The sequence below is a fragment of the Leptonychotes weddellii genome, chromosome X (assembly GCF_054177405.1).
Source record: "Leptonychotes weddellii isolate Sample4059 chromosome X, ASM5417740v2, whole genome shotgun sequence".
Classification (NCBI taxonomy): domain Eukaryota; kingdom Metazoa; phylum Chordata; class Mammalia; order Carnivora; family Phocidae; genus Leptonychotes; species Leptonychotes weddellii.
The window spans coordinates 105,956,163-105,978,087 of record NC_138385.1 but is presented as its reverse complement, the minus strand read 5'-3'; the positions used below and the strand labels follow the sequence as shown (position 1 = coordinate 105,978,087).

Here is a 21,925-nt window from a genome sequence, read left to right as displayed (position 1 = left end):
TAGACACCTGCAGCCGGGCACCTGCTGCCTGGGGCATCTTCAGGACCTGGCTTCAAATACCCCCACCCAGACTTTTGCATCTGAGCTCCGTGCCCGGGGCATTTAGATGCACGCTGCCCCGGAAAGGGGTCCAGCCTGGGGCTCAGCGGGGTAGTAGCGGCTGCTTTCTCCTCTGTGTGGCCGTGCCGTGGGGGAAGCCTGTTCTGGACTCACTGCCACGCACGAGCCAGTCGGTCCCCTCTGTCACGTCGTTTCCCCTCTGTGTCTCCGTGTGTCCTAGACGCACACCTGTCATTGCATTGAGGGCCACCCTACTCCAGCATGAGCTCATCTCAGATCCTAGACTCGCTTAGGTCTGCAAAGACCCTTTTCTGTGCCGGTGGATCAGAGCTCCGGAGCCACTGAGGAGCTGGTGTGTTCTCACAGGCGTGAGCGGGGTGAAGACTAGCAGTCAGTCCCTGTCCCTGAATGGGGTCTGTCCAGCAGGGGCTGAGCACAGGGCATTGCTGCTAGAAATAAAGCTGGAGGCCGCTTGCCACCTGAAGGGCTGCATTTGACCCTGGGTGGCGTCCTCTCCGGGGACCTAGGGTCCTAACCAGGGACTGTCTCCGGGGGCACAGACGGGAGAGCGTTTCCCGGGGACCTGGCGGGAAGACAGCACAGGAACCCTCCACCCAGCCACTGGTGTATGTGGCATATACTCCCCAATGCCAGGAAGTTGCCCAAGCCGGCCCTGCATGGTGAGCAGTAATTAGGATTGTAACAAAGAGGAACACGCAAAGAGAAACGAGAATAGGAAAACAACAGTTTTGAAAGAAAGGGGACTCATTCCAGGGTAAGTACACAGTCGCTGACCCTGGCTTCGAGGGAAGAGACACACACAGACATGGGGGCGGGGTTCGCGACCCGGTCACTGACCTCCTCCCCACCCCACCCCGCCCACCCGGAGCCCCACTGGGTCCGGGTTTTAAGGGTGGGGCCCCTGGTCATGACCATAAAAACGCTGAGAAGAGACAGCCAGCTTCAGTTTCTCTTTGGGGACATTTCCTCCAGCACATTTGGGAGGAGGACCCACAGAGAGGAGCCTGGGGTCTGGATTCTACCCCCCTCCCCAGGCCAGCTGTCTTTCCCACGGGGGGACCTTCGCCGCCGCCCAGGTAAGACCCCCGACCCCCGGGAGGGACGAGGGGCATTGGGATGGGGCTCGTTCCAGCCACGGTGCATCTCCCTTGGGCACGGCACCCGGGATCCGAAAGGGTTACAGCATCTAAGGATGCAGGGGACGGCGCGAGTATCCACCCAGGACGGGGGTGACGGCCATGCTTGCATGCTGACCGGCCGGGAGTGCTGAGCTGCACAGAGTAGGGGATGCAGATGGAGTTCCAGCACGCTGTCCTGTTCCTTGACGTGGTTCTTGGAAAAGCATAAGCACAGGCATGGGGCTGCAGTGCTGTGGGGTCCACGGAAGGCTGCGTACGAGGTGGGCACGGCGGCTCGTTCCCGACGTCCAGCACAGCCTGCCGGGGAGCTGCTGGGGCTGGGGGCTCGGACCGATCAGGAAGCACAGATCCCTTGCAGGTGCATTATGCAAACGGCCCACATGTGCACGAAACGTGCTCCATCCACGCAGGGGAACAGGACTCAGCCCCGCAAAGGAACGGAGGTCTGACACCTGCCGCCCGCAGACGGAGCTCCAGGACACGATGCGCCGCGAGAGAAGCAGACGCACGAGACCCCACCATGCGTGATCCCACGGACTGAAAAATGTGCAAAACAGGGAAATGCATGGACAGAAAGTGGGTCAGTGGCTGCCAGCGCTGGGCAGGGGACGGGGACTGAGAGCTAGTGCCCACAGGGTTTCTTTTAGCTGCATGGAATGTTCTGGAGCCAGAGAGAGGTGGAGAAGGCACCAGATGCCCCCGGAGTTACATTTTTAAAAAGATTTTATTTATTTCACAGAACAGAGAAGACAGAGAGAGCGAGCGTGAGCGGGTGGGGGGCAGAGGGAGAATCAGGCTTCTCGCTGAGCAGGGAGCCCCAACTCAGGACTGTATCCCAGGACCCTGAGATCATGACCTAAGCTGAGGGCAGATGCCTCACCGACTGAGCCACCCAGGTACCCCTGAGTTGCATTCTAAAAGGGTGACTTTTATGGGATGTGCATTTCACCTCAATAAAAAATTAATTAATAGATACATTTTTAGGGGCGCCTGGGTGGATCAGTGGTTAAGCGTCTGTCTTCGGCTCAGGTCATGATCCCAGGGTCCTGGGATCAAGCCCCGCATCGGGCTCCCTGCTCGGCAGGAAGCCTGCTTCTCCCTCTCCCACTCCCCCCTGCTTGTGTTCCCTCTCTCGCTGTCTCTCTCTCTGTCAAATAAATAAATAAAATCTTTTTGGAAAAATAGATACATTTTTAAAAACGCGGATGCCTGGGTGTCACCCCAGGACTCCCCGAGAGGGTCCCGTGAAGAGCAAGATCCTATAGGTGATGATGCCAGACGGGAACGCCGAGGACCTTGTTTCGGGCGGCCCTTGCCTCACTCTAGGACGCACACCCCCGGCCCCTCCTCTGGGCTGGCCGTGGACTCCATCCGAATGGGGGCTCCAGACCCCCGGACATTCATGGCCACGTCGGCACCCACCCTGTCCGACCGTCTGCAGCCACATGCTCAGGGGAGCAGATGAGACCCCCGGTGGGGTCCATGTTGGGTCCTGTGATGGGGGCTGTGAATGCCTGGGACAAGACCAGGCGAGTCTGAGGCCCCAGCTCCTTGATCCTGGCTGAGATTTTCCAGATGGAATGGTGTGCAGGGGGCACGTTTTGCGGGCAATTCTGAGGGGCACAGAGGGCTAGCCCCAGGCCACTAATGGTGTTTGCCAACGATGATATGGTGGGGAGGAATGGGGGCCCAACAGGAGACCCTGTTGCTGATAGTCCCAGTGGAGGCAGGAGCCTGGCCACCCAGGTGAAGATCCCGAAGAGCCAGCCCAAGGAGGGAGGCTTCCTGGGGATCCTGGGAAGGTCCTGACCAGGGCGTTGGGACCATGCAGGGCTCAGTTACCGTAACTCTGCCCATTCAGGAAATTCGATCTGTGTTGACTTCCCATTTTTAATGACACTTCCTTCCAGTGCTTTGTCATGGCAGTGTTTCCCGGTACCATGCGTTGAGTGTGCTTTCCTGGTTTCTGCCTGAGGCTGGAGCCAAGAGCATGCTCGGAACCCAGGGTGCAAGTCTTTAAAGGCAGGTTGACATACACACAGGGATATCCACACATGCACACACACACACACACACAGGACGTGCATAGGCGCACGCATGCACACCCAGACATGCACATGTGTGCACACGTGTGTACGTGAATGCAAGCACATGGACGTGGGTGTTCACGAATGCCCACACACGGGTGTACACGAATGCATGCACATGCACATGGGTGTACGCAAATGCACACAAATGGACATGGGTATGCGCAAAGGCACACACATGTACACATGCGTACACGAATGTGCGCACATGCACATGGATGTACGCGAATGTACGCAAATGGACATGGGTATATGCAAATGCACGCACATGTACATATTTGTATACGAATGTGTGCACATGCACATGGATGTATGCGAATGCACACACGCCCACACACATGCACATACCCAGAGCCTTCCCTCCTGGAAGGAGCTCCAGGCTCGTGAGCAGTAGCTTCCCTAAGTTCATCCTCCCCCATCCCACACTCTAACTGTGCCTTCTCTTCCAGCACACGACCTCCCTGCCGTGGGAGCCACATCGCTATGGCCTTGGTGTGGCTCACGGTGTTTCTGACGTCTGTCTCCGGTCTGCTGCAATCGGAGGAAGGTAGGACGAAAACCCAACTGTGGTCTGTGGCTGTGTCAGGCGTTTTGTTGTTCAGTTAAACTCCATGTCAAGATCATTATAGATGCATTGGCAGCTGTAAGAGCTGATGCAGAGACTGCCCATGTGCCCCTCACCCCTATCCCGCCAACGGGATCGCCTTACAATGCTGTCACGGTACAATCTCATAGCCAGGATACCGACTGTGATCGGGTCAAGGTGCTGAGCATTTCAATGTAGCTCGAATGCAAGGATGCATCACCTACCCTGGTCCTGAATCATTATTCCAGTGCGAAATGGGGTTTCACCTGTGTCTCCCCTTCCTGGGTAGGATCATGGGAACGGCATTGGTTATGGGCTGACCTGTGTCCCCACCAAGGTCCTCCCTGGAAGCCCTCACCCCCAGAACCTATAAATGTGACCGTGTTTGGAGATGGAGTCCTTCCTGATGGAATTAAGCGGAGATAAGGCCATCAGGGTGTGGTCCTAATGTAACAGGACAGGCATCCTTATAGGAAGGGAACGTGTAGCCACAGACATGTGCCTGAGGAGAAGGCCATGTGTGGCAAAGTACGGTCTCCTTGCCTTCCATGTGGCTCATACGATATTGCATCATGATGATGGGGAATAATGACATCATTCAATGAAGGATAATGAGATTCCATAGTAACCAGAAGTAATGAGATGAGAAGATGCTGATTACAATCCCCGAGCCCTCTGTGCCCACTTCTGACTGTCACAGTCTGGTCAGACTCAGGGCACAGGGGCGGCTGATGGGCATGCGGCAGGAAATGTCCCAGGGAGCCAGTTGGAAGCCAGTGAAGCCCGGTACAGAGCACAGAGCGTTGACTTAGCCCGGGTGCGGGCCCTGAGTGAGCCCAAGGCCACGAGGAAGACGGGGCTGCTAATGTCTCTGAAGGTTCACACTGACCTGCAGGAGTGTCCGCATGGAACCCAGTCGCCATCAGGAATTTTCCAAGTAGGGGGCGGACCTGAGACAGAGGCCATCTGCATGTTTTCCACGCCGGGTTCCCACGGCACACAGACGTGGGCCGAGCTCGGGGCCCCAGGCACGATAGGTTCTCCAGGAGTCTGGGAGCGTACCCACCTGGTGGTTGCGTCAGAAGATGTTAGCTGTGGTGACAGCCACAAGATTTCATAACCCATTAGACATTTATTCCTTCCTCAAATAGGGGTGGAATTCAGATGTTTTGTGGGGGACAGAGAGGAAGGGATCATTCTTCTTTTTTTTTTTTTTTTTAAAGATTTTATTTATTTATTTGAGAGAGAGAGAATGAGAGACAGAGAGCATGAGAGGAGGAAGGTCAGAGGGAGAAGCAGACTCCCTGCCGAGCAGGGAGCCCGATGCGGGACTCGATCCCGGGACTCCAGGATCATGACCTGAGCTGAAGGCAGTCGCTCAACCAACTGAGCCACCCAGGCGCCCAGGGATTATTCTTCTGAAGGCTGCTATTTGAGTCTGCGTGGGCAGCCAGCATAAAATACCATGGCCCGGGGGGCTTAATTTATGTCTCCCAGCTCTGGAGACCAGAAGTCTGAGATCCAGGCCGCGCATGGCTGCTGAGATCCAGGCGGGGCAGGACCACTGAGATCGAGGTGGGGCAGGACTGCTGAGATCCAGGCGGGGCAGGGCTGCTGAGATCCAGGCGGGGCAGGACCACTGAGATCGAGGTGGGGCAGGACTGCTGAGATCCAGGTGGGGCAGGGCTGCTGAGATCCAGGTGGGGCAGGACCACTGAGATCGAGGTGGGGCAGGACCACTGAGATCCAGGTGGGGCAGGGCCACGCTCCCTCCAGAGGCTCCAGGGGAGGGTCCTTCTTGCCTCTTCCAGCTTCTGGGGCTCGAGGTGTCCCTGGGCCTGTGGCCGCATCCCTCCCATCTCTGCCTCCGTCTTCATGTGGCTTCTCCTCTGTGTCTGTTCGTGTCCAAATGTCCCCTCTTAATAAGGACACCAGTCACATTGTGTTAGTTTCTGCACTATTCAAGAACGACCCCATCTTAATTAATTAATACCTGCAATGACCCCATTTCCAAATAAGGTCCGATTGTGAGGTCCTGCAAGTTGGGACTCCAAGACGAATTTTGAGGAGACACAGTGTGACTCAGAACAGGTGGTTTTGCCCCAGATATTTACTCCAAGATCCAGGGTCCTTCAGCATCTCCAGGAGCATTTATGGGTGAGAAGTGGAAGTACCATCATGTCTCCTGTCGAATTTTGTGGACTAGAACCCAGTCACATGGCCACACCCCATGCCCAAGGGGCTGGGAGATGTGGGATGTCTGGGAAGGGAAGGGGCTTCCCGTACTCTCAGCCTGACACCCTCAGGTGTGAGCATTATCTTTGATTTGCCTGTGTTGTCCTGGGGCAGAGTCTGCTGCCGCCTTTGTGGTCACTTCAGGCCTGAGGGTACTCTAGGATCGCTGACCACAGGTAGGAAGTGAGCTGCTTTCTAGGAACCAAAGGCTGAAGGAGGCAGCTGACGCAATAAAATTTTCACATCTTCCCTCCTAAGCTGGAAGCCCCCTAAAGCTTCAACGTTGGCCAAATTGCATTAAGAGGGGCCATTGGTACAGTACTAGGTGGATTAGAAGTATTGAAACCAGACGCCTTGCCTTGTTCTTGTCTTAAGGAGAAGTGGTTAGTCTTTCACTGCTGAGTCTGAATTAGCTCAAAGATTTTCATAGATGTATCAGGGTAAGGAAAATTTGTTCCATTCTTAGTTTGCTGAGATTTCTTAATCCCAAATGGTTGTTAAGTTGGGTCGATTTTTTTTTTCTGCTTCTATGGAGAAGATCATTAGTTTCTGGTTAATGGGGATGAATTATATTGATGGTTAAAGAAACCTTGCATTCCCAGGGTAAATCTCATAAGGTGTTACCAGGTTTATGTATTCCTGGATTTTTTTTACTAATATTTTCTGAAGGGGTTTGTGTCTATGTTTATAAGGGGTGTTGGCCTCGAGTTTACTTTTAATATCTTTTATTTTGATATTGGGATAATGCTGGCCTCCTAAAATGAATCAGAAAATATTTCCCATCACCCCCCCTTTCTTTTTTGAACTTTTGTGCACATGATACTATTTCTTCCTTAAATATCTGTTAATTTATATACATTTATATTATTTATAAAAATAAACTAAAATATGATAAAATATACTAACATTAATATTTACTACTTCATCCTTCATATCTGTTTTAATGATATTTAATGTGTTGGCAGGACTGAGTGCAAATTTTGAAGCATAAGACTCTATTTTTTTAAGATTTTATTTTATTTTATTTATTTATTTATTTGACAGAGACACACAGCAAGAGAGGGAGCACAAGCAGGGGGAGTGGGAGAGGGAGAAGCAGGCTTCCCGCGGAGCAGCGAGCCTGACTTGGGGCTCGATCCCAGAGTCCCAGCATCATGACCTGAGCCGAAGGCAGATGCTTAATGACTGAGCCACCCAGGTGCCCCTGAAGCATAAGACTCTCTTAAGAGGGTGTTATACACAACTGATAAATTATTGAACACTACATCTGAAACTAATGATGTGCTATATGTTGGTTAATTGAATTTAAATTAAAAAGGAATCTATCAAGAATTACATTTTCAACTTAAAAGATATTTCTCCAAATGATTTTTTTTTATTATTATGAAGGAATAAATTGTCCTTATATGTTAGAAGAAAATAATGGCAGAAACCAAGGTGTTGATGTGGTTTGGTCTTGCTTATGAAACTAAGGCTGTTGATCTTGATAACTAATCACGATACTTACAGTTTATAAACTCTGTGAACATTTATGAAAGTCATATCCTGTAAGTCCTTGAAAGGAGTCACAGATAAAATCTCACCAAGTATTTGTTGTAGCTTTACAGACTTACTGGCAAAACATGACTCAGTAGCGCCTTGGACATGGGCAAGCAAGTCTTTGATCAGATATGTTGAGCTCTGTGGTCTGCCACTAGAGACCCCCTTTCCCAGGGACCCTGTTGCAGGAATGCGTGAGCTTTGATTCCATTTCAAAACATAATCAGATGTATGTGCTCACGGAGTTTTTCCAGCAATGTCAGAATTGCTCCAACAGCCTGTGAACCGTGGAAGGTCATGAATATCATTCTAATGACCATGCCTTATATTTTCAAAGTGGAACAAAAAAAAAAAAAAAAAAGAAGAAGAAAGAAAGAAATGCATCTTCGATGGCCACTGGTAACCACTAGTCCTCAGAATCGTTGACCTTGAGAGACGTATGTAAGCCAGAATTTGTTCTCAGTTCTCAGGGAAAGTAACATGGTCACAAAAGGTACATTTAAGATAAATGGGGATGGCAGAAAGTGACCAGCTTTACCCAACTCTCGGGGTTTTTTTCCTCCATCACTGGGAGGGCAGGCTAATGAGAGGAATAAGGCGCTGTTGATTGATGGCCTCGGCCAGGTCCCGGCAATGCCTTGTCTGTGTAGAATTCTGCTTCCCGAGTTTGTCGGCGAACTCGGTGGGAGGAAGTTCCCATGGCGTTAAGGGTTCAAACAACCGCAGTATTTCTTCTAACTCTGACCTCTAAACATTTCAGATCCCAATTTACCGATTAAGAACCTAAGGATGGAGCCGGGAGAAAGGAGATTGACCTGGGACCTCCATGGAAATGTTCCTGAAATTCTGTGTTTCATAAATTCAAAACTTATCACTAAGGTAAACCATCTTCCCTGTACTTGGCACACTGGAGCTTCCGTGACTTTCGGGAACTTAAGAGCTAGCAGAAACCTAGGGCCAAGTCCGACTCAGACATCACAGAGGTGGGGGTTCTACTCTGGGCTTGGGTATGGAATGTGGGGTGAGAGTCTATTTCCGGCACCACAGCTCAGGGTTCGCCACCTGTAGGATGTCCAAGATGGTGTCCCTGGAGAGCGTTGGTGAGAAAATGTGTTCAGGGATTGCAGGTAGGGAGCAAAACCCAGCTGAAAGTGAGTGCTTGCTTTCCCGCCATTTCCCGCCTCTCACCCAAATCCGGTCCTGTGTCATCTTCTGAGGTTCAGAGGTCTTGAGAACTGTGACAGATCCCATGGGTGGGCTATGGTGAGAATACAATACATTCACAGCTCATAGAGTCTCATGAGGAAGAGGCACCTGTCAACTTCCTTGAGAATAAATTTGCTGTCTTGAGATTATTCCTGATTTAACACAATATAAGTCACAACCTGGGCCCCCATAACAAATACCCTAGAGGAAGGGGCTCATACAACACACATTTATTCCTCCCAGTCCTGGAGGCTGGGAGTCTGAGATCCAAGTGGGCCTGAAGCTGGGAGTCTGAGATCCAAGTGGGGCTGAGGCTGGTTCCTCCTGAGACCTCTCTCCTGGGCATGTAGACACACTATGTTCATTCTCTGTCCTCATGTGATCATCTCTCTGTGCATGTCTGTGTCCTCATCCCCCTCTTCTTATAAGGACCCCAGTCCTATGGGATCAGGGCCCACCCTACTGACCCCAGTTTACCTTAATCCCCTCTTTAAAGACCCAATGTCTAAATACAACCACTTTCTGAGGTCTTGGGGTGAGGGCTTCATCATGAATTTTGGGGGACACAATCCAGTTCATGACAAGCCTCGGTGGGATTTCATTGGAGCTTGGCCAGTTGACTCTAAACTCTCTCTGGAACAACGCAGGCTACAGAAGAACCAAGAAATGTTGATAAAGAACACTAGTGATCAGGAATTTGCCTTTCCATGATGTCTCCAAATGTGCTGAGAAGCTATGATTATCCAAAGTATCAGATTGACAGATTGCATGGATAGATTAAAGAAATGGAACAATCTGGAAGCAGAAGCATGCATTGGCGGCAGGTGGGGGTAGGGTGGATTTTAACTAAGATGATATTTCAAGTCGATATAGAAGAGATAGAGTGTTGTATGCATGAAGTCAGCACAATTTCCAAAATGCACTAAAATTAAGTTGGATTCCTACTTCACAACGTCCGTGCACGTAAATTGCATGTAGGAGAGATCTAGATATTTTTCTCAGTACCGAAGATGTAGAAGGAATTGCTGAGGACTGTTTCAAGATACTGGACCCTGTTGTCATTCCCTCATCCACTGTTGGTTTTCCCTAAATTGAATTCATTTCTGTTTTATTAACGGTCTTTGCGTTTTTGTCCAGTTTTCCCATGTCTCTATGCTACTTGAACGTTATGCTCTTGGCCAAATGGGTAAGTATTGTGTTTGGTGTGTTTGTCCTCAATGGAGACGGGTTCCCCTTCTCAGTGGGTGGAGTCTCTCCCTCTCCTGTTTTCATGATCTGCATACATGAGGACCTCCATCCTTGGGCTGCCAGAGAATGCTCAGAAGCAGCGCTCAGCACAGCTATGGCAGGTTTGGGAAAACACTCGTCTACCCCACATTCTGCCGTTCTGAACTTCCTTTTAGAAGCCTTTATGGAACCCGAGTTCCTCGGACAAGAGACGGTGACTGTGTTTATGAGCCTCACCTGAATTATCCAAGGAAGTTTTAGATCAGTGCCGAAAACTGCACAAAGGCGCACATTTTCCCAGAGCTTCAGATGCGTTGTGTTAATATGTATTTAACAACTAGTCTGGTTGAATCTGTTACAAATATGATTAACTAGATAGAGGGCTTCTTCATTTATTAATTACAATTTCAACCAACTGAGGGCGCTGGCTGGCTCAGTTGGTAGAATGTGTGACTCTTGATGTCAGGGGGTCGTGAGTTTGAGCTCCACGTTGGGTGTAGAGATGACTTAAAAAGAAAATCTTAAGAAAATAACCTTCTGCTTATTAATCCATTCGGAGCCTCACATCATTTTCTATTTATATTAACTTACTATATAATACAGGTATGAAGCTGGAATTCATCATGAGCTTGATAAATATTTTCCTTTCATTTTTGTTCCATGTGACGTTCTATTTTTATTTCCTCATTTTCCCAGCTTTTCCATGCCAATTTCATTTATCATTCGATCCTTAGAAAAGGGTCGATTTATTAATAATGGAATTCCTTAAATGGAATATTCATTTATTTATTCATAAATGGAATTATTTATTTAATCATAAATGGAATTATTTTATAGAAATTTTTGTACAGTTTTAAACAATTAATAAACTTCACTTTTTTTCCAGAGCAGTGTGAGGTTCACAGGAAAATTGAGAGGAAGGTATAGAACCCCCAACCCCGGGCGCCTGGGTGGCTCAGTTGGTTAAGCGACTGCCTTCGGCTCAGGTCATGATCCTGGAGTCCCGGGATCGAGTCCCACGTCGGGCTCCCTGCTCGGCAGGGTGTCTGCTTCTCCCTCTGACCCTCTCCCCTCTCGTGCTCTCTGTCTCTCATTCTCTCTCTCAAATAAATAAATAAAATCTTTAAAAAAAAAAAAAAGAACCCCCAACCCCTTGCCTCCACACAGGCACAGCCTCCCCGCTATGAGCCTCCCCACCAGCTGGCACAGTCGTTACCACTGATGAACGTGCTTGGACACATCATCCTCACCCAGAGTGCACAGTTTATTGAAGGGTCACTCTTAGTGTGTGATTTGATGACTTTCAACAAATGGAGAATGATACGTTTTATACAGAACGATGTCACTGCCCTAAAAAAAAAAATCCTGTGCTCCTCACCTGTTCACATCTCCCTCCCTCTCCACCAACCAGTAATTCATACACCGTTTCCGGTTTGTCGACCGCCACAAAATAAATTGCTGGGGTTTTGATGAAGATTGCATGGAATCGGGCGCCTGGGTGGCTCAGTTGGTTAAGCGACTGCCTTCGGCTCAGGTCATGATCCTGGAGTCCCGGGATCGAGTCCCGCATCGGGCTCCCCGCTCAGCGAGGGGTCTGCTTCTCTCTCTGACCCTCTTCCCTCTCGTGCTGTCTCTCATTCTCTCTCTCAAATAAATAAATAAATAAAATCTTAAAAAAAAAAAAAGATTGCATGGAATCTATAGAGCAAGTCCTGGAGACTTACGGTTTTGTTGGTGTTGTTATTGTTGCTGTTGTTGTTGTTAAATCTGAATATCATCAGCATGACACTACGTGTGTTCCTTCAACAATGAATAAATGGTTCTCTGTCTCTCTCAGGCCACGGACAACAATCATTATTGCCAGTTCCATGTACTTCCCTTATGTGAACTGAAAAACTTCACGATCTCCTTGACCAAAGGCCCACCGTTCTTGATGGGGATTCAGTATCCTCTGCAAGGTGAGGGGAACGTGTTCATCTTTGGGTTTTGTTTGCTTTCTGTCATTGGTTGGTCATAGGAATACAAAAACCATGACTTTTAGCTTGGGTGGACCTGCAGGGAGTGGGGAGGAAAAAAAGCACACAACCCTAGGGCATCGCGTATGCAGGAGGATTTCATTCGTAGGACCTACTTGAGTTGATGGTGTGCAAATGCATAACGGATGAGTGGTCAGCGGTGGGGGCGGTGAGGATGGACAGGAGGGAAGTGGGTGAGGCAAGAAAAGGACCATCCGGGGGGCCCTTGGGGGGTGAGACTGTCCTGTATCTTGAGCATATAGGTGTTGACTTCCGGCTGGAGATACCACAGAACCGTGTTTTCCAGGGGTTATCATTGCGGGAAACTGGTTCAAGCCTCCACGGGATAGCTCTGTATTTGTCCCTGTAACTGTGTGTGTGAAAGGCGATTTGCTCTTCTTTTCACCTCCTTTGCAAGTGCAGAAGGAAACCCTGGGGCGGCCGCACAACGTCTGGACTGCTGGGTGCACGACGCGGACTTCCTGACGTGCAGCTGGGAGGTGGGCAGGGAGGCCCCCAGTGACGTCCAGTATCACTTATACCGGCAGGAGCTGAGGTAGGTGTGGCCGTGGCACGGCAGGGCTCTCCCCGGGCACATGGGGCCGCTGGGTCATTCCCGGGTGCTCCCTCCTTGCCGAAGGACCCACAGGGAGGAGGAGTGTCCACACTACGACACGGATGATCGGGGGAAACACGTCCGGTGTCGTTTCAATGATGTGTCCAGACTGCCGAAACAGCTCCAGATCCTGGTGAGAGGCACAAGCCACGGCGCCACCATCCCCTGCGTGGACCGTTCTGTCGAATTATCAGAAATTGGTGAGTACAGGTCAAGGACACGGCTCTCAGGCTGCACCCTCGGCTCTGGGATGCTGGTGTCTGAGCTGAGGGGACCGTAAAAAAATAATCCCAAATAGCCGGCTGAAATGACACATGATTTCTCACGGTTCTGGAGGCTGGAAGCCCGACCTTAAGGGGCCCGCAGATCTGACTCCTGGTGAGGGTCCCTCTTCCTGACTTGCACCTGGCAGCCCTCTCACTGTGACTTCACATGGGGAACGACGGAGAGAAAGAGAGCTCCATTCTCTGTTGCTTATACGGACCCGAGTCCCATCATGATGTGGGGGGGGGCCCACCTTCATGATGTCAGGTAACCCTAATTACCTCCCGAAGGCTCACCTCTGAATGCCATCCCACTGGGGGTCAGGGCTTGTGCATTTGAGGATGACATGTGTTCAGCTCCTAGCAGTGGCTATGAGCTCCTTGCACCTAAGGAAGTAACCTGCTTGCTTCTGGAACATTCCTAGAACACACGGGACACATGCCTCCATCACAAGTCTTGGGGAGGGGTGAGAGTCATGCCCACAGCACCTGTCAAGGCCCTGCACTGATATGCCGGTGGGTTTCTGGAACACAAACCCCATCATAACAAAGCTATGTCGCCATCTATTTTCTTTAACTGGACCCCTCCCCAAAGTGTGACACCTTTCAGCCTCTGGGAGCCTGGGCCTGCCCTGGCGGGTCCACGTGGGGTAAGGAAGCACGTGGCCGGCTACGTGAATTGAGACGTGGTGCAGAGGGGAAAAAGGCAAGGCCTCTTGCTTGAAAAGCAGGGGGACTCTTCCTTTGTCTCTGGCCTCCCGCCTCTTGAGCTCCAAGCTGTGTTTTATGGGCACTGGTTGGACGCTGTTCCCTCAGACATGGGGCCCTCACTGGTACATCCAGACCGTGTCCAAGACCACCTGCAACTCAATGCACGCTCCCACCTGGACCCCTGCGTCCTCACCCCAGCTCCCAGCAGGGGTGGGAGGAGACAGTGGTTAGTGCAGTGGGGTGGTGGGTGTGTGATAGCCCGGTGGGGATGCACGGAGGGCTCAAATGGGAACTGGGGGCTCCGTGTCCCCAGTGCATGCTCCATTATTCCCCAGGAACACAAATTCAAAAATGCCTGTCGTCCCCCCAAAAGATCTGTCCACATCTTGGCAGCTGTGAATGCCACCTTATGTGGAAGTAGGGTCTTTGCACTTGTTACAGACAGGCCCTAATCCAATATGGCTGTTCCCTGACAAGAAAAGGAGGACACACAGAGGCCAACCCAAAGACAGACAGGAAGGCTATGGGAGGCCAAAGGGGTGATGTGTCTATAGCCCAGGAACGCCAAGGATCGCCAGGAGCCACCCGAAGTGGGAACGGGGCCCGGAACAGATTCTCCCTCTGAGATTCCAGAAGGAACCAGCCCCGTGGACACTTGGATTTCAGATTTCTGGTCTCCAGAACTGTGAGAAGACATATTTCTATGGTCCAATGCACCTGTTGGTGGTGTACCAGGCAGCCCTGGGAGATGAATACAATCATGTTACTAGCAATTTCAACATGGCGCCAGGACAGCATGGACCCAAGCCTGGGGCCATGTGCAAGGACATCAGTCACACACAGCTCTGTGCTGGGATGGGCCAGGTTCAGGCTTGCAGGGGTGGCTGCTGAAGAGTGTTCCGGATGTTGCTCGTTGACACCAAGAGAATCGGGCTGTGGTGCTTTATTATTTCCCAGTTGGTATCTTCATAAATGATCCCAAACTGTGAGGCTTAAGGCACAGGAATTGATCCCCCAGCTCTGGAGATCCAGGCGGGGCAGGGCCACTGAGATCCAGGCGGGGCAGGGCCGCTGAGATCCAGGCGGGGCAGGGCTGCTGAGATCCAGGCGGGGCAGGACCATGCTCCCTCCCGAGGCTCCAGGGGAGGGTCCTTCCTGCCTCTTCCAGCTTCTGGGGCTCCAGGTGTCCCTGGGCTGGTGGCCGTGTCCCTCCCACCTCTGCCTCCGTCGTCACGTGGCTTCTCCTATATCCGTGTCTCCTCTTCTGTCTCTTGTAAGGACACCTGTCATTGGATTTAGGGCCACCGTGATCTAGAAGGACATCATCTCAAGATCCTTCCTTATTATACCTGCAAAGACCCTGTTTTTAAACAAGATCCCCTTCACAGGTTTTAGCGATTTGACATGGATGTACCATTTGGGGGTGACCATTCCCCTCCCTGCAGAGCTCTGTAGAAAGTGACTCACATCTCACCCTGACCCTGGCCCTTCCTCCCACAAGGAGCCATAGGTCTACAAGGGGACCCTGCCTGTGTGTGTTATATTGCGACCGGAGCCTTTCAGCCCACAGGCAGGCGGGACGTGAGCACTCTGCCCAAAGTCGGAGGGGCTGGTGGGTAACCCTGCTCCCTCGCCTGGGCTGGGTGGCTCCTAGCAGGTGGGTTCTGGGCTGTCTCCAGGGTTGTTCCCCAGCAGGACTGACCCACCTGCCCTTTGGGGTGCCCCTGCCTTCCTGGCCTCACTCTCCTGGCCCTGTCAATGGGCGCGTCCTCCGAAGCAGGCGTCATGCCCTGTCTCCTGCTTCTGAGGGGACAAGTCCATTGGTGGGGTGGGGGTGGGGGTGTCCCACAGTAAGATGGCCACAGATGGGCAGGGCCTGGTTGGCTGCAGGGAGGAGGGAGGGGAGCTGGTTTCGAGACTATTTTGCGGATGGATTCTGTGCATCCTCCCGTGGTAGAGGCACGACTGAGGGAGCCTGGGGGCAGGGTGACGTCATAGATGGGGGAGGGGAGGGGGAGGAAGAAGAGGGCCAGCAGAGAGGAAGAGCAGGTGGGTTGGGGGGGGAGGAGGAGGTGGAGGAGACCCGGAGCTGGGGACTGCCCTGTAGTGAGCTTTCAGCCAGGGACCCAGGTGGAACACCACTGCAGGCAGGTGAGGACCCAGGGCTGGGCTCCCAGTGGAGTTCGGACCTGGGGTGTAGTTCCAGACGTGGTCACGTAGGAAGCTTGGCGAAACCATGGAGTCAGGGGAGGCTGAATGCCCAGAAGGAGGGCAGAGGGCAGAGCACCCGAACAGGGACGGCCAGGAGGGTCTCAGCAGCCAGAAGGCGGGGCAGGACGCCCGGGGAGGACCTGGCTACAGCATGCGGGGTCTGGGGAACACGAGGAGGGACAGATGTTTCTGGGAGTGCAGCTGGCCGGCCAAGGGCTTTGGAAATGGGACTGACCCTGCACAGGGTGGGGAGCGGGCCAGGCTACCGGCCACACAGGCCTGAAGGAAGGAGGGAGTCCACGCGTGCAACAGGCTTTCCTCCCTCTGCCGAAGAACAGTGGAATTACGGCCAAAGGGGAAAGATCAGGTGTAGACCTGGGGACGTCCAAGGCACAGACCTGAAGAGCGCTTTCCAGAAGGGTCCCAGGGTGGGCGGGGGCCTCTCACAGGCTCCTGTCTGAGCAGCTAGACCTAAGGCTAATTCAAGTGGATAGATATCTCAACATATTTTGTCATGCATCTATATTGATATTTTGCCCATTCTTTAACCTTGGAAGGACCTTTTCCTCTCCTTCCCATCACCCTAAATTTCTATGAAGCCTGTTTTCAAAGTATCTTCTGGGAGTGGGTTGGGGGGATGTTGATTTGTTTTACTCATAAAAGTCTCTTTGTTTGTTTTTTTTTTTCCCTGTCCTAGAGAGATTAAGTTCACCCAATATCACTGCAACGTGTAACAAATCATATTCGATGATGGAATGGAAAGTGTCAAGCCACGTCAATCTCAGATTTGAGTATGAACTTCAAATACAAAAGGTAAATGCTTGTTGTAGCTGGCAAGTCTAGATTCTCTAGAATCTGTACCCCAAAGCTTTGGAGGCAGATAAAACATACACACAAAAAAATATGAATCAAAAAAAAAAAGTTTTTAGTCTTTTAAAAATAAACACAAATAAAAATAAAGTAAAAAAATAAAATAAAACTGAAGTAAATTTTAAATAAAAAAATAAAAACATAAACCCTACATAAAAATGCAGAATGTTAACACACACACACAAAAACTGAAAAAAATTAAAGATCATGTAAGCTTTTGTATGTGTGAAAATCATCAAAAGAAAATATACAAACCCTAAAAAAAAATTTAGCTTTAACAAAAGAAACAATGTTGGCTATTCAAAATACAGAGGTAAAATTGAAAATGCACGTCACAGATGAAAGAAGCCAGGTGCGTATTTGTCTGTCAAAGGACTCATGTTTGGGATGGATAAGAAAGGCTTCCAAGTCAATACCAAGAAGACAAACAACTACATGAAAAAAACTAAAGGGCAAGAAGTTGAAACAACCACTTCCCCAAAGATGTATTCATGCCCCATAAACACATGAAAAGTTGCCACAGAAATGCAAACCACAGGGAGAGGCCACTCTCCCCACCCCTCAGATTGGCTAAAACGACAAAGTCTGGCCAAACCAAGGGTGGGTGAGGGTGTCACCCAGTTGATTACAACACTTGCTTGTCACAAACTGGTGACCATTTAAAATGATATACGTGGCTTCTTCTTCTCTGAGATGTCCCTTGTGGATGAACATTCTCCGTATTGTAAGAGCCAGGATAAAATCATATCCTTTTGAGAAAAAATGGCACCGGCACTTTGGAAGAGGCTTTGGTAGTATCTCGTGGAGGCAGCCGTTCCCGTGCGGGGTCTGGCTCTGCGAATAACGAAAACATAAGCCCACCAAAGTGGGGACCTGCGTGTTCATAGCAGCTGAGTTTGGGAACAACCCAAGAGAAGGGATGAACAAAACATATCCGTGCTGTGGAGTCCAAACCCCCAGTGAAGGTGAGCCAGACTCGAGGTCCACCCTAGAGGATCCCATTTATATACAGAAGCATAGAACATGCAGAATGATCTATAGCGAGTGACACACGCGTGCTCTGGGTGTGTGCAGGGAGGAAGGCATGACAGAGGGGCACAGGGAAATTCGGGGGTGACGGGGTCGTTCCTTACCTGGAACACTGAGCTGGTTTTATGTGCACGGTATTTCTCAAAGTGCACCAAATCCTGTGCTTTCAATGTGTGGTTTGCTCAAGGAAATTATGCCTGAATAAAGTTATCTTAAAAAATGATCAAGTATGGGGACGCCTGGGTGGCTCGGTCGGTTAAGCGGCTGCCTTCGGCCCAGGTCATGATGCCAGGGTCCTGGGATCGAGTCCCACATCGGGCTCCTTGCTCAGCAGGGAGCCTGCTTCTCCCTCTCTCTCCCTCTGCTTGTGCTCTGTCAAATAAATAAAAAAAAATCTTTAAAAAAAAAAAATGATCAAGTATGGGGGCGCCTGGCCAGCTCAGTCGGTGGAACGTGCGACTGGATCTCGGGGTCATGAGTTTGAGCCCCACGTTGGGTGTAGAGACTATGAATAAATAAACTTAAAAAAATTATAAGTCTATAAGTTAAAAGAAAATGACAAAATGTTTTGAGCTAATTAGTATTTCATACTCAGTTATTGACTTAAATGTATTATGTTTCTTTACTTCTTTGTATATTTATTTATTATTTATATTCAACTAGTGATTATACTTAATGTTTGTGTAAACCTAAAACTGCTAAGAAGGATAAAGGTTATTAATTCTATTAAAAAAAGAAAAGACCAGGTATTTTTTAGTTAATCTCTCCTTTATACTCATATTTATTTATAATGATATTGATCGTTTAGACTCAATCCCTGATTATTTTGTACTCGGTTTCTGTATAAACCTAAAAGGGCTCAAACAAGGGCCTTCGTCAGGGGACAGCATCAGACACCCACCAATTTCCACTCTTGTTTTGTAGGGCAGCAATCCTGCCTACACAGAGAAGGTGAGTGTCCCCCACCGTCCCTGAACTGGGCATCACAAATGTGTTTTTCTTACTGTCCAGCCACTCCGCGGTGCCCGACTCTGTGTGGGGGCCCTGCTCACCCATCCGGCAATCTCCAGGAGTCTGTGCTGAGGGGAAACAGCTCGGAGATGAAGCTCTGTCCTCACGTGGCTTCTCCCCTGTGTCTGTCTCCACTTCTGTCCCTTGTTAGGGTACCTGTCATTGGACGTAGGGCTATGCTGATCCAGGATGAGGTCATCCTGAGATCCTTCACGTAAGCACATCTGCAAAGACCCTACTTTCAAAGAAGGTCCCGACTACAGCCTCCGGGGGGAGGGGACATATCTTTCTTGGGGAGCGGGGTGAGGAGGTCACCATTCATAAGTTGGCAGGGCCCCATGCACCTCTCATGTCACCATAGTCTTGGCCTCGTTGAGGGTGTCCCCGGGTTCTTTACCTCCCAGTGCTGACGAAGAACATTTTTATTTGGACACCAAGAGCCTGGGCTGAGAAAGGTAGGGGGCTCCAGGATCTGGGCCCCTCTGAACTGCAGGCATCTTCCGTGATCAAGGCTGGTCGGGTTTGCTCTCTTGGGGGGCCTGTGTTAGCTCCCCTGGGGGGGGAAACCTGCCATAACTCGTGTCCCGGACTGGGGGTTTTAAAACACAGCTCTCTTCTCTCCGGGCCCGGGAGACCGGACGTCCGAGATCCAGATAGGGCAGGACCTCATTGCCTCCGGAGGCTCCAGGCTTTTCTCCCAGCTTCTGGGGCTCCTTGGCATGATGGGAGACCATCATGCACACGGTCTTCCCCCGGTGTGTGTGTGTGTGTGTGTGTGTGTGTGTCTGTTGCCAAATTCCCCCTTTCCGTAACCACACCAGTGGTAATGGATTACAGCCCCCCTACCCAAGCGGCCTTCTCCTTAACTGATTGCATCTCCTCCAAACCTGTTTCCAAAGGAGGGGCGAGAACGTTCACGCACGAGCTTGGGGAAGGACCCACTCCACCCACGACAGGGCCCCGTTGTCTCCCTGCCAACCGGGAACAGCCTTTCCTTCTTTCCTTTTCAACCTCAGCTCCAGGAAAACTTCTTCCAGATTCACAATCCCGGGAACTACATGGCGAGACTAAAAGTGAAAGGTTTCTTCCGCAACACGTGGAGCGAGTGGAGTGCCCCCCAATACTTTGGTGAGTGGGGCACCCTTTCACCTCTCCCTCGGGTGCGCTGGACGCTGGGGGGCACCAGCCCTGGTCAGGGAAGCACAGACCCCTCGCACGTTCAGACGGGCTCTTCATCCCTGCTCTTGGCTGCTCTGCCGCCAAAGGAGCCGGGATCGAGCTCCATGTGCTTCTGTGTCCCCAAAGACGTGTCTGTGTCTCTGAAGACAACAGCTGACCCTGCGCCTTGTGCTCACCCCATGGGGGGGCAGCGAGGGGGAGGAACAAGACCCCCAGTTAGAACCCCCATGGCTTGTTGTGAGCAGGCACACGACTTCCCCTTTTATCCAACATGGTCCCTGGCATGGCTCTTGGGCCTAATTAGAAGGATTTCCCCCAAAATAAGAGCTGCCATTTTTCCCTGACCTGTTCTGAAACCAGACCCTCCTCCTTGGCTCCCCCAAGAACGTCCTGTTTCAGTGGCGCATAGGAAACCTTGGTCACGGGGCTACTGCAATAAATGACCACACGTTGTTGGGGAGGGGGCTTAAAACCCCACAGGAATCCATACTCTTCTAGCTCTGGAGACCAGAGTCTGAGATCCAGGCGGAGTAAGACTGTCCTCCCTATGGAGATTCCAGGGGAGGGTCCTCCCTGCCTCTTCCAGCTTCTGGGGCTCCAGGCTTCCCTGGGCTTGTGGCCACGTCCCTCCCATCTCTGCCTCCATCCTCACGTGGCTTCTCCTCTGTGTCTCTCTGTGTCCAAATTTCCTCTTATAAGGACACTCGTCATTGGATTAGGGCCCATCCTATTCCACTGGGACCTCAGGTTTACTTGATTCCATCTGCAAAGACCCTCTGTTGTGGGCTCAAATGTGTCCCTCCAAATTCACCTATTGAAGTCCTCAGCCCCAGGACCTCAGAATGAGACTGTATTTGGAGGTGAGGTCTTTAAAGAGGTGGTTAAGGTAAAATGAGGTCAGTAGTGTGGGCTCTGATCCCATAGGACTGGGGTCCTTATAGGAAGAGGGGATGAGGACACAGACACGCACAGAGGGACGACCCCGTGAGGACACGGGGAGAACACAGGGTCTACATGCCCAGGAGAGAGGTCTTAGGAGGAACCCGCCTCGGCCCCGCCTGGATTTCGGACTCCCAGCCTCAGCCACCCTGTCTATGGGACCTGGTTGTGGCAGCCCCAGAAAACTCCCACACTTCCCACAGGGCCCCGCGGTCCCAGAGGGGAGCCTGAGGTCTTTGCAGATCGGTGCGTCAGGGGCTCCCCCTCCCGGCCAGGCTGCAGGGAATGCTCGCAGTCTAGGCCCAGGGCTCAGCTGCAAGAGGTGTGGGGCTTGCGGCGGGGGCCCCGGTGTTGCGGCGCCGAGGCCGGCCCCCTGTGCAGGGGGCCACCGTCCCCTCCTGGACGCGCCCGAGTGCCTGCTGCCTGTCGGGGAGCCCCTGGGGAAGGCTTCAGGGCTGGGTGCAAGCACCAGCCCTGGGACCTGCTGACGTGCCCCGTCCACCCTCTTCCGTAGCGTGCGACCTCGGGGAGGACTCGCAGCAGCTCAACTGCCTGTTGACCGTGCTGGTCTTGCTGGGAACACTGCTGGTCCTGGGGCTCGCGGTCGTGCTGTGTGGAAGGTGAGCGCGCCGCCCCCACGACCTCACTGGCCTCCCCGCAGGGCGCTGCTCCCCATCCCCACCCCCGTCCCCCCCTCCTGCTACCGCGTGCGGGTCGTACCTGCTGGACCGCGACACCCCCAGGGAGCAGGCTGCCGCCTCAAGCGTCCCCGTGGTCCTTCTGAGGCAGGACCCTGTTCTGGTCCCTGCCGCCCATGGAAATCCAGAAGCTGGGGGCCGACGCAGCATCCTCAGGACCCTCCCTCCCCAGACCCTTAGCTCAAGTGCCGGGTCTACAGCCAGGCTCACCTGCGTGTCCCCGCTGTTCGGCCTCTCACCCCTGGCCCAGATTCCCCATATCCGACATCCTTCAGGGGGTGAC

The 21,925-nt window shown here is 51.7% G+C and overlaps 1 protein-coding gene across 3 annotated transcripts; it reads left to right on the top strand.

Moving 5' to 3' along the window:
* Positions 1-882: 882 nt before the first annotated feature.
* IL3RA (interleukin 3 receptor subunit alpha) lies at positions 883-21,615 on the top strand. 3 transcript variants are annotated; one of them, XM_081809258.1, is made up of 11 exons: positions 885-1,157; positions 1,631-1,800; positions 3,757-3,854; positions 8,428-8,546; positions 11,938-12,058; positions 12,539-12,671; positions 12,756-12,931; positions 16,614-16,729; positions 18,740-18,766; positions 19,843-19,954; positions 21,459-21,611. In XM_081809258.1, the coding sequence occupies exons 3-11, from the start codon at positions 3,791-3,793 to the stop codon at positions 21,566-21,568; spliced, it is 978 nt and encodes a 325-aa protein (XP_081665384.1). In that variant the 5' UTR covers positions 885-1,157; positions 1,631-1,800; positions 3,757-3,790; the 3' UTR covers positions 21,569-21,611. The 3 variants fall into 3 exon arrangements, with proteins under 3 accessions (XP_081665385.1, XP_081665384.1, XP_081665382.1); XM_081809259.1 differs by lacking the exon at positions 1,631-1,800 and having other exon boundaries at positions 883-1,157; positions 12,840-12,931; positions 21,459-21,615; XM_081809256.1 differs by lacking the exon at positions 1,631-1,800 and having other exon boundaries at positions 21,459-21,610.
* The last annotated feature ends 310 nt before the right edge of the window (positions 21,616-21,925 follow it).

Bases quoted from the DNA above. Each gene is read 5' to 3' on its own strand.
- IL3RA (XM_081809258.1), top strand. From the start codon at position 3,791: ATGGCCTTGGTGTGGCTCACGGTGTTTCTGACGTCTGTCTCCGGTCTG. The intron at 3,855-8,427 runs GTAGGACGAAAA...TAAACATTTCAG, and splicing joins TCTGCTGCAATCGGAGGAAG to ATCCCAATTTACCGATTAAG. The intron at 12,059-12,538 runs GTGAGGGGAACG...TTGCAAGTGCAG, and splicing joins GATTCAGTATCCTCTGCAAG to AAGGAAACCCTGGGGCGGCC.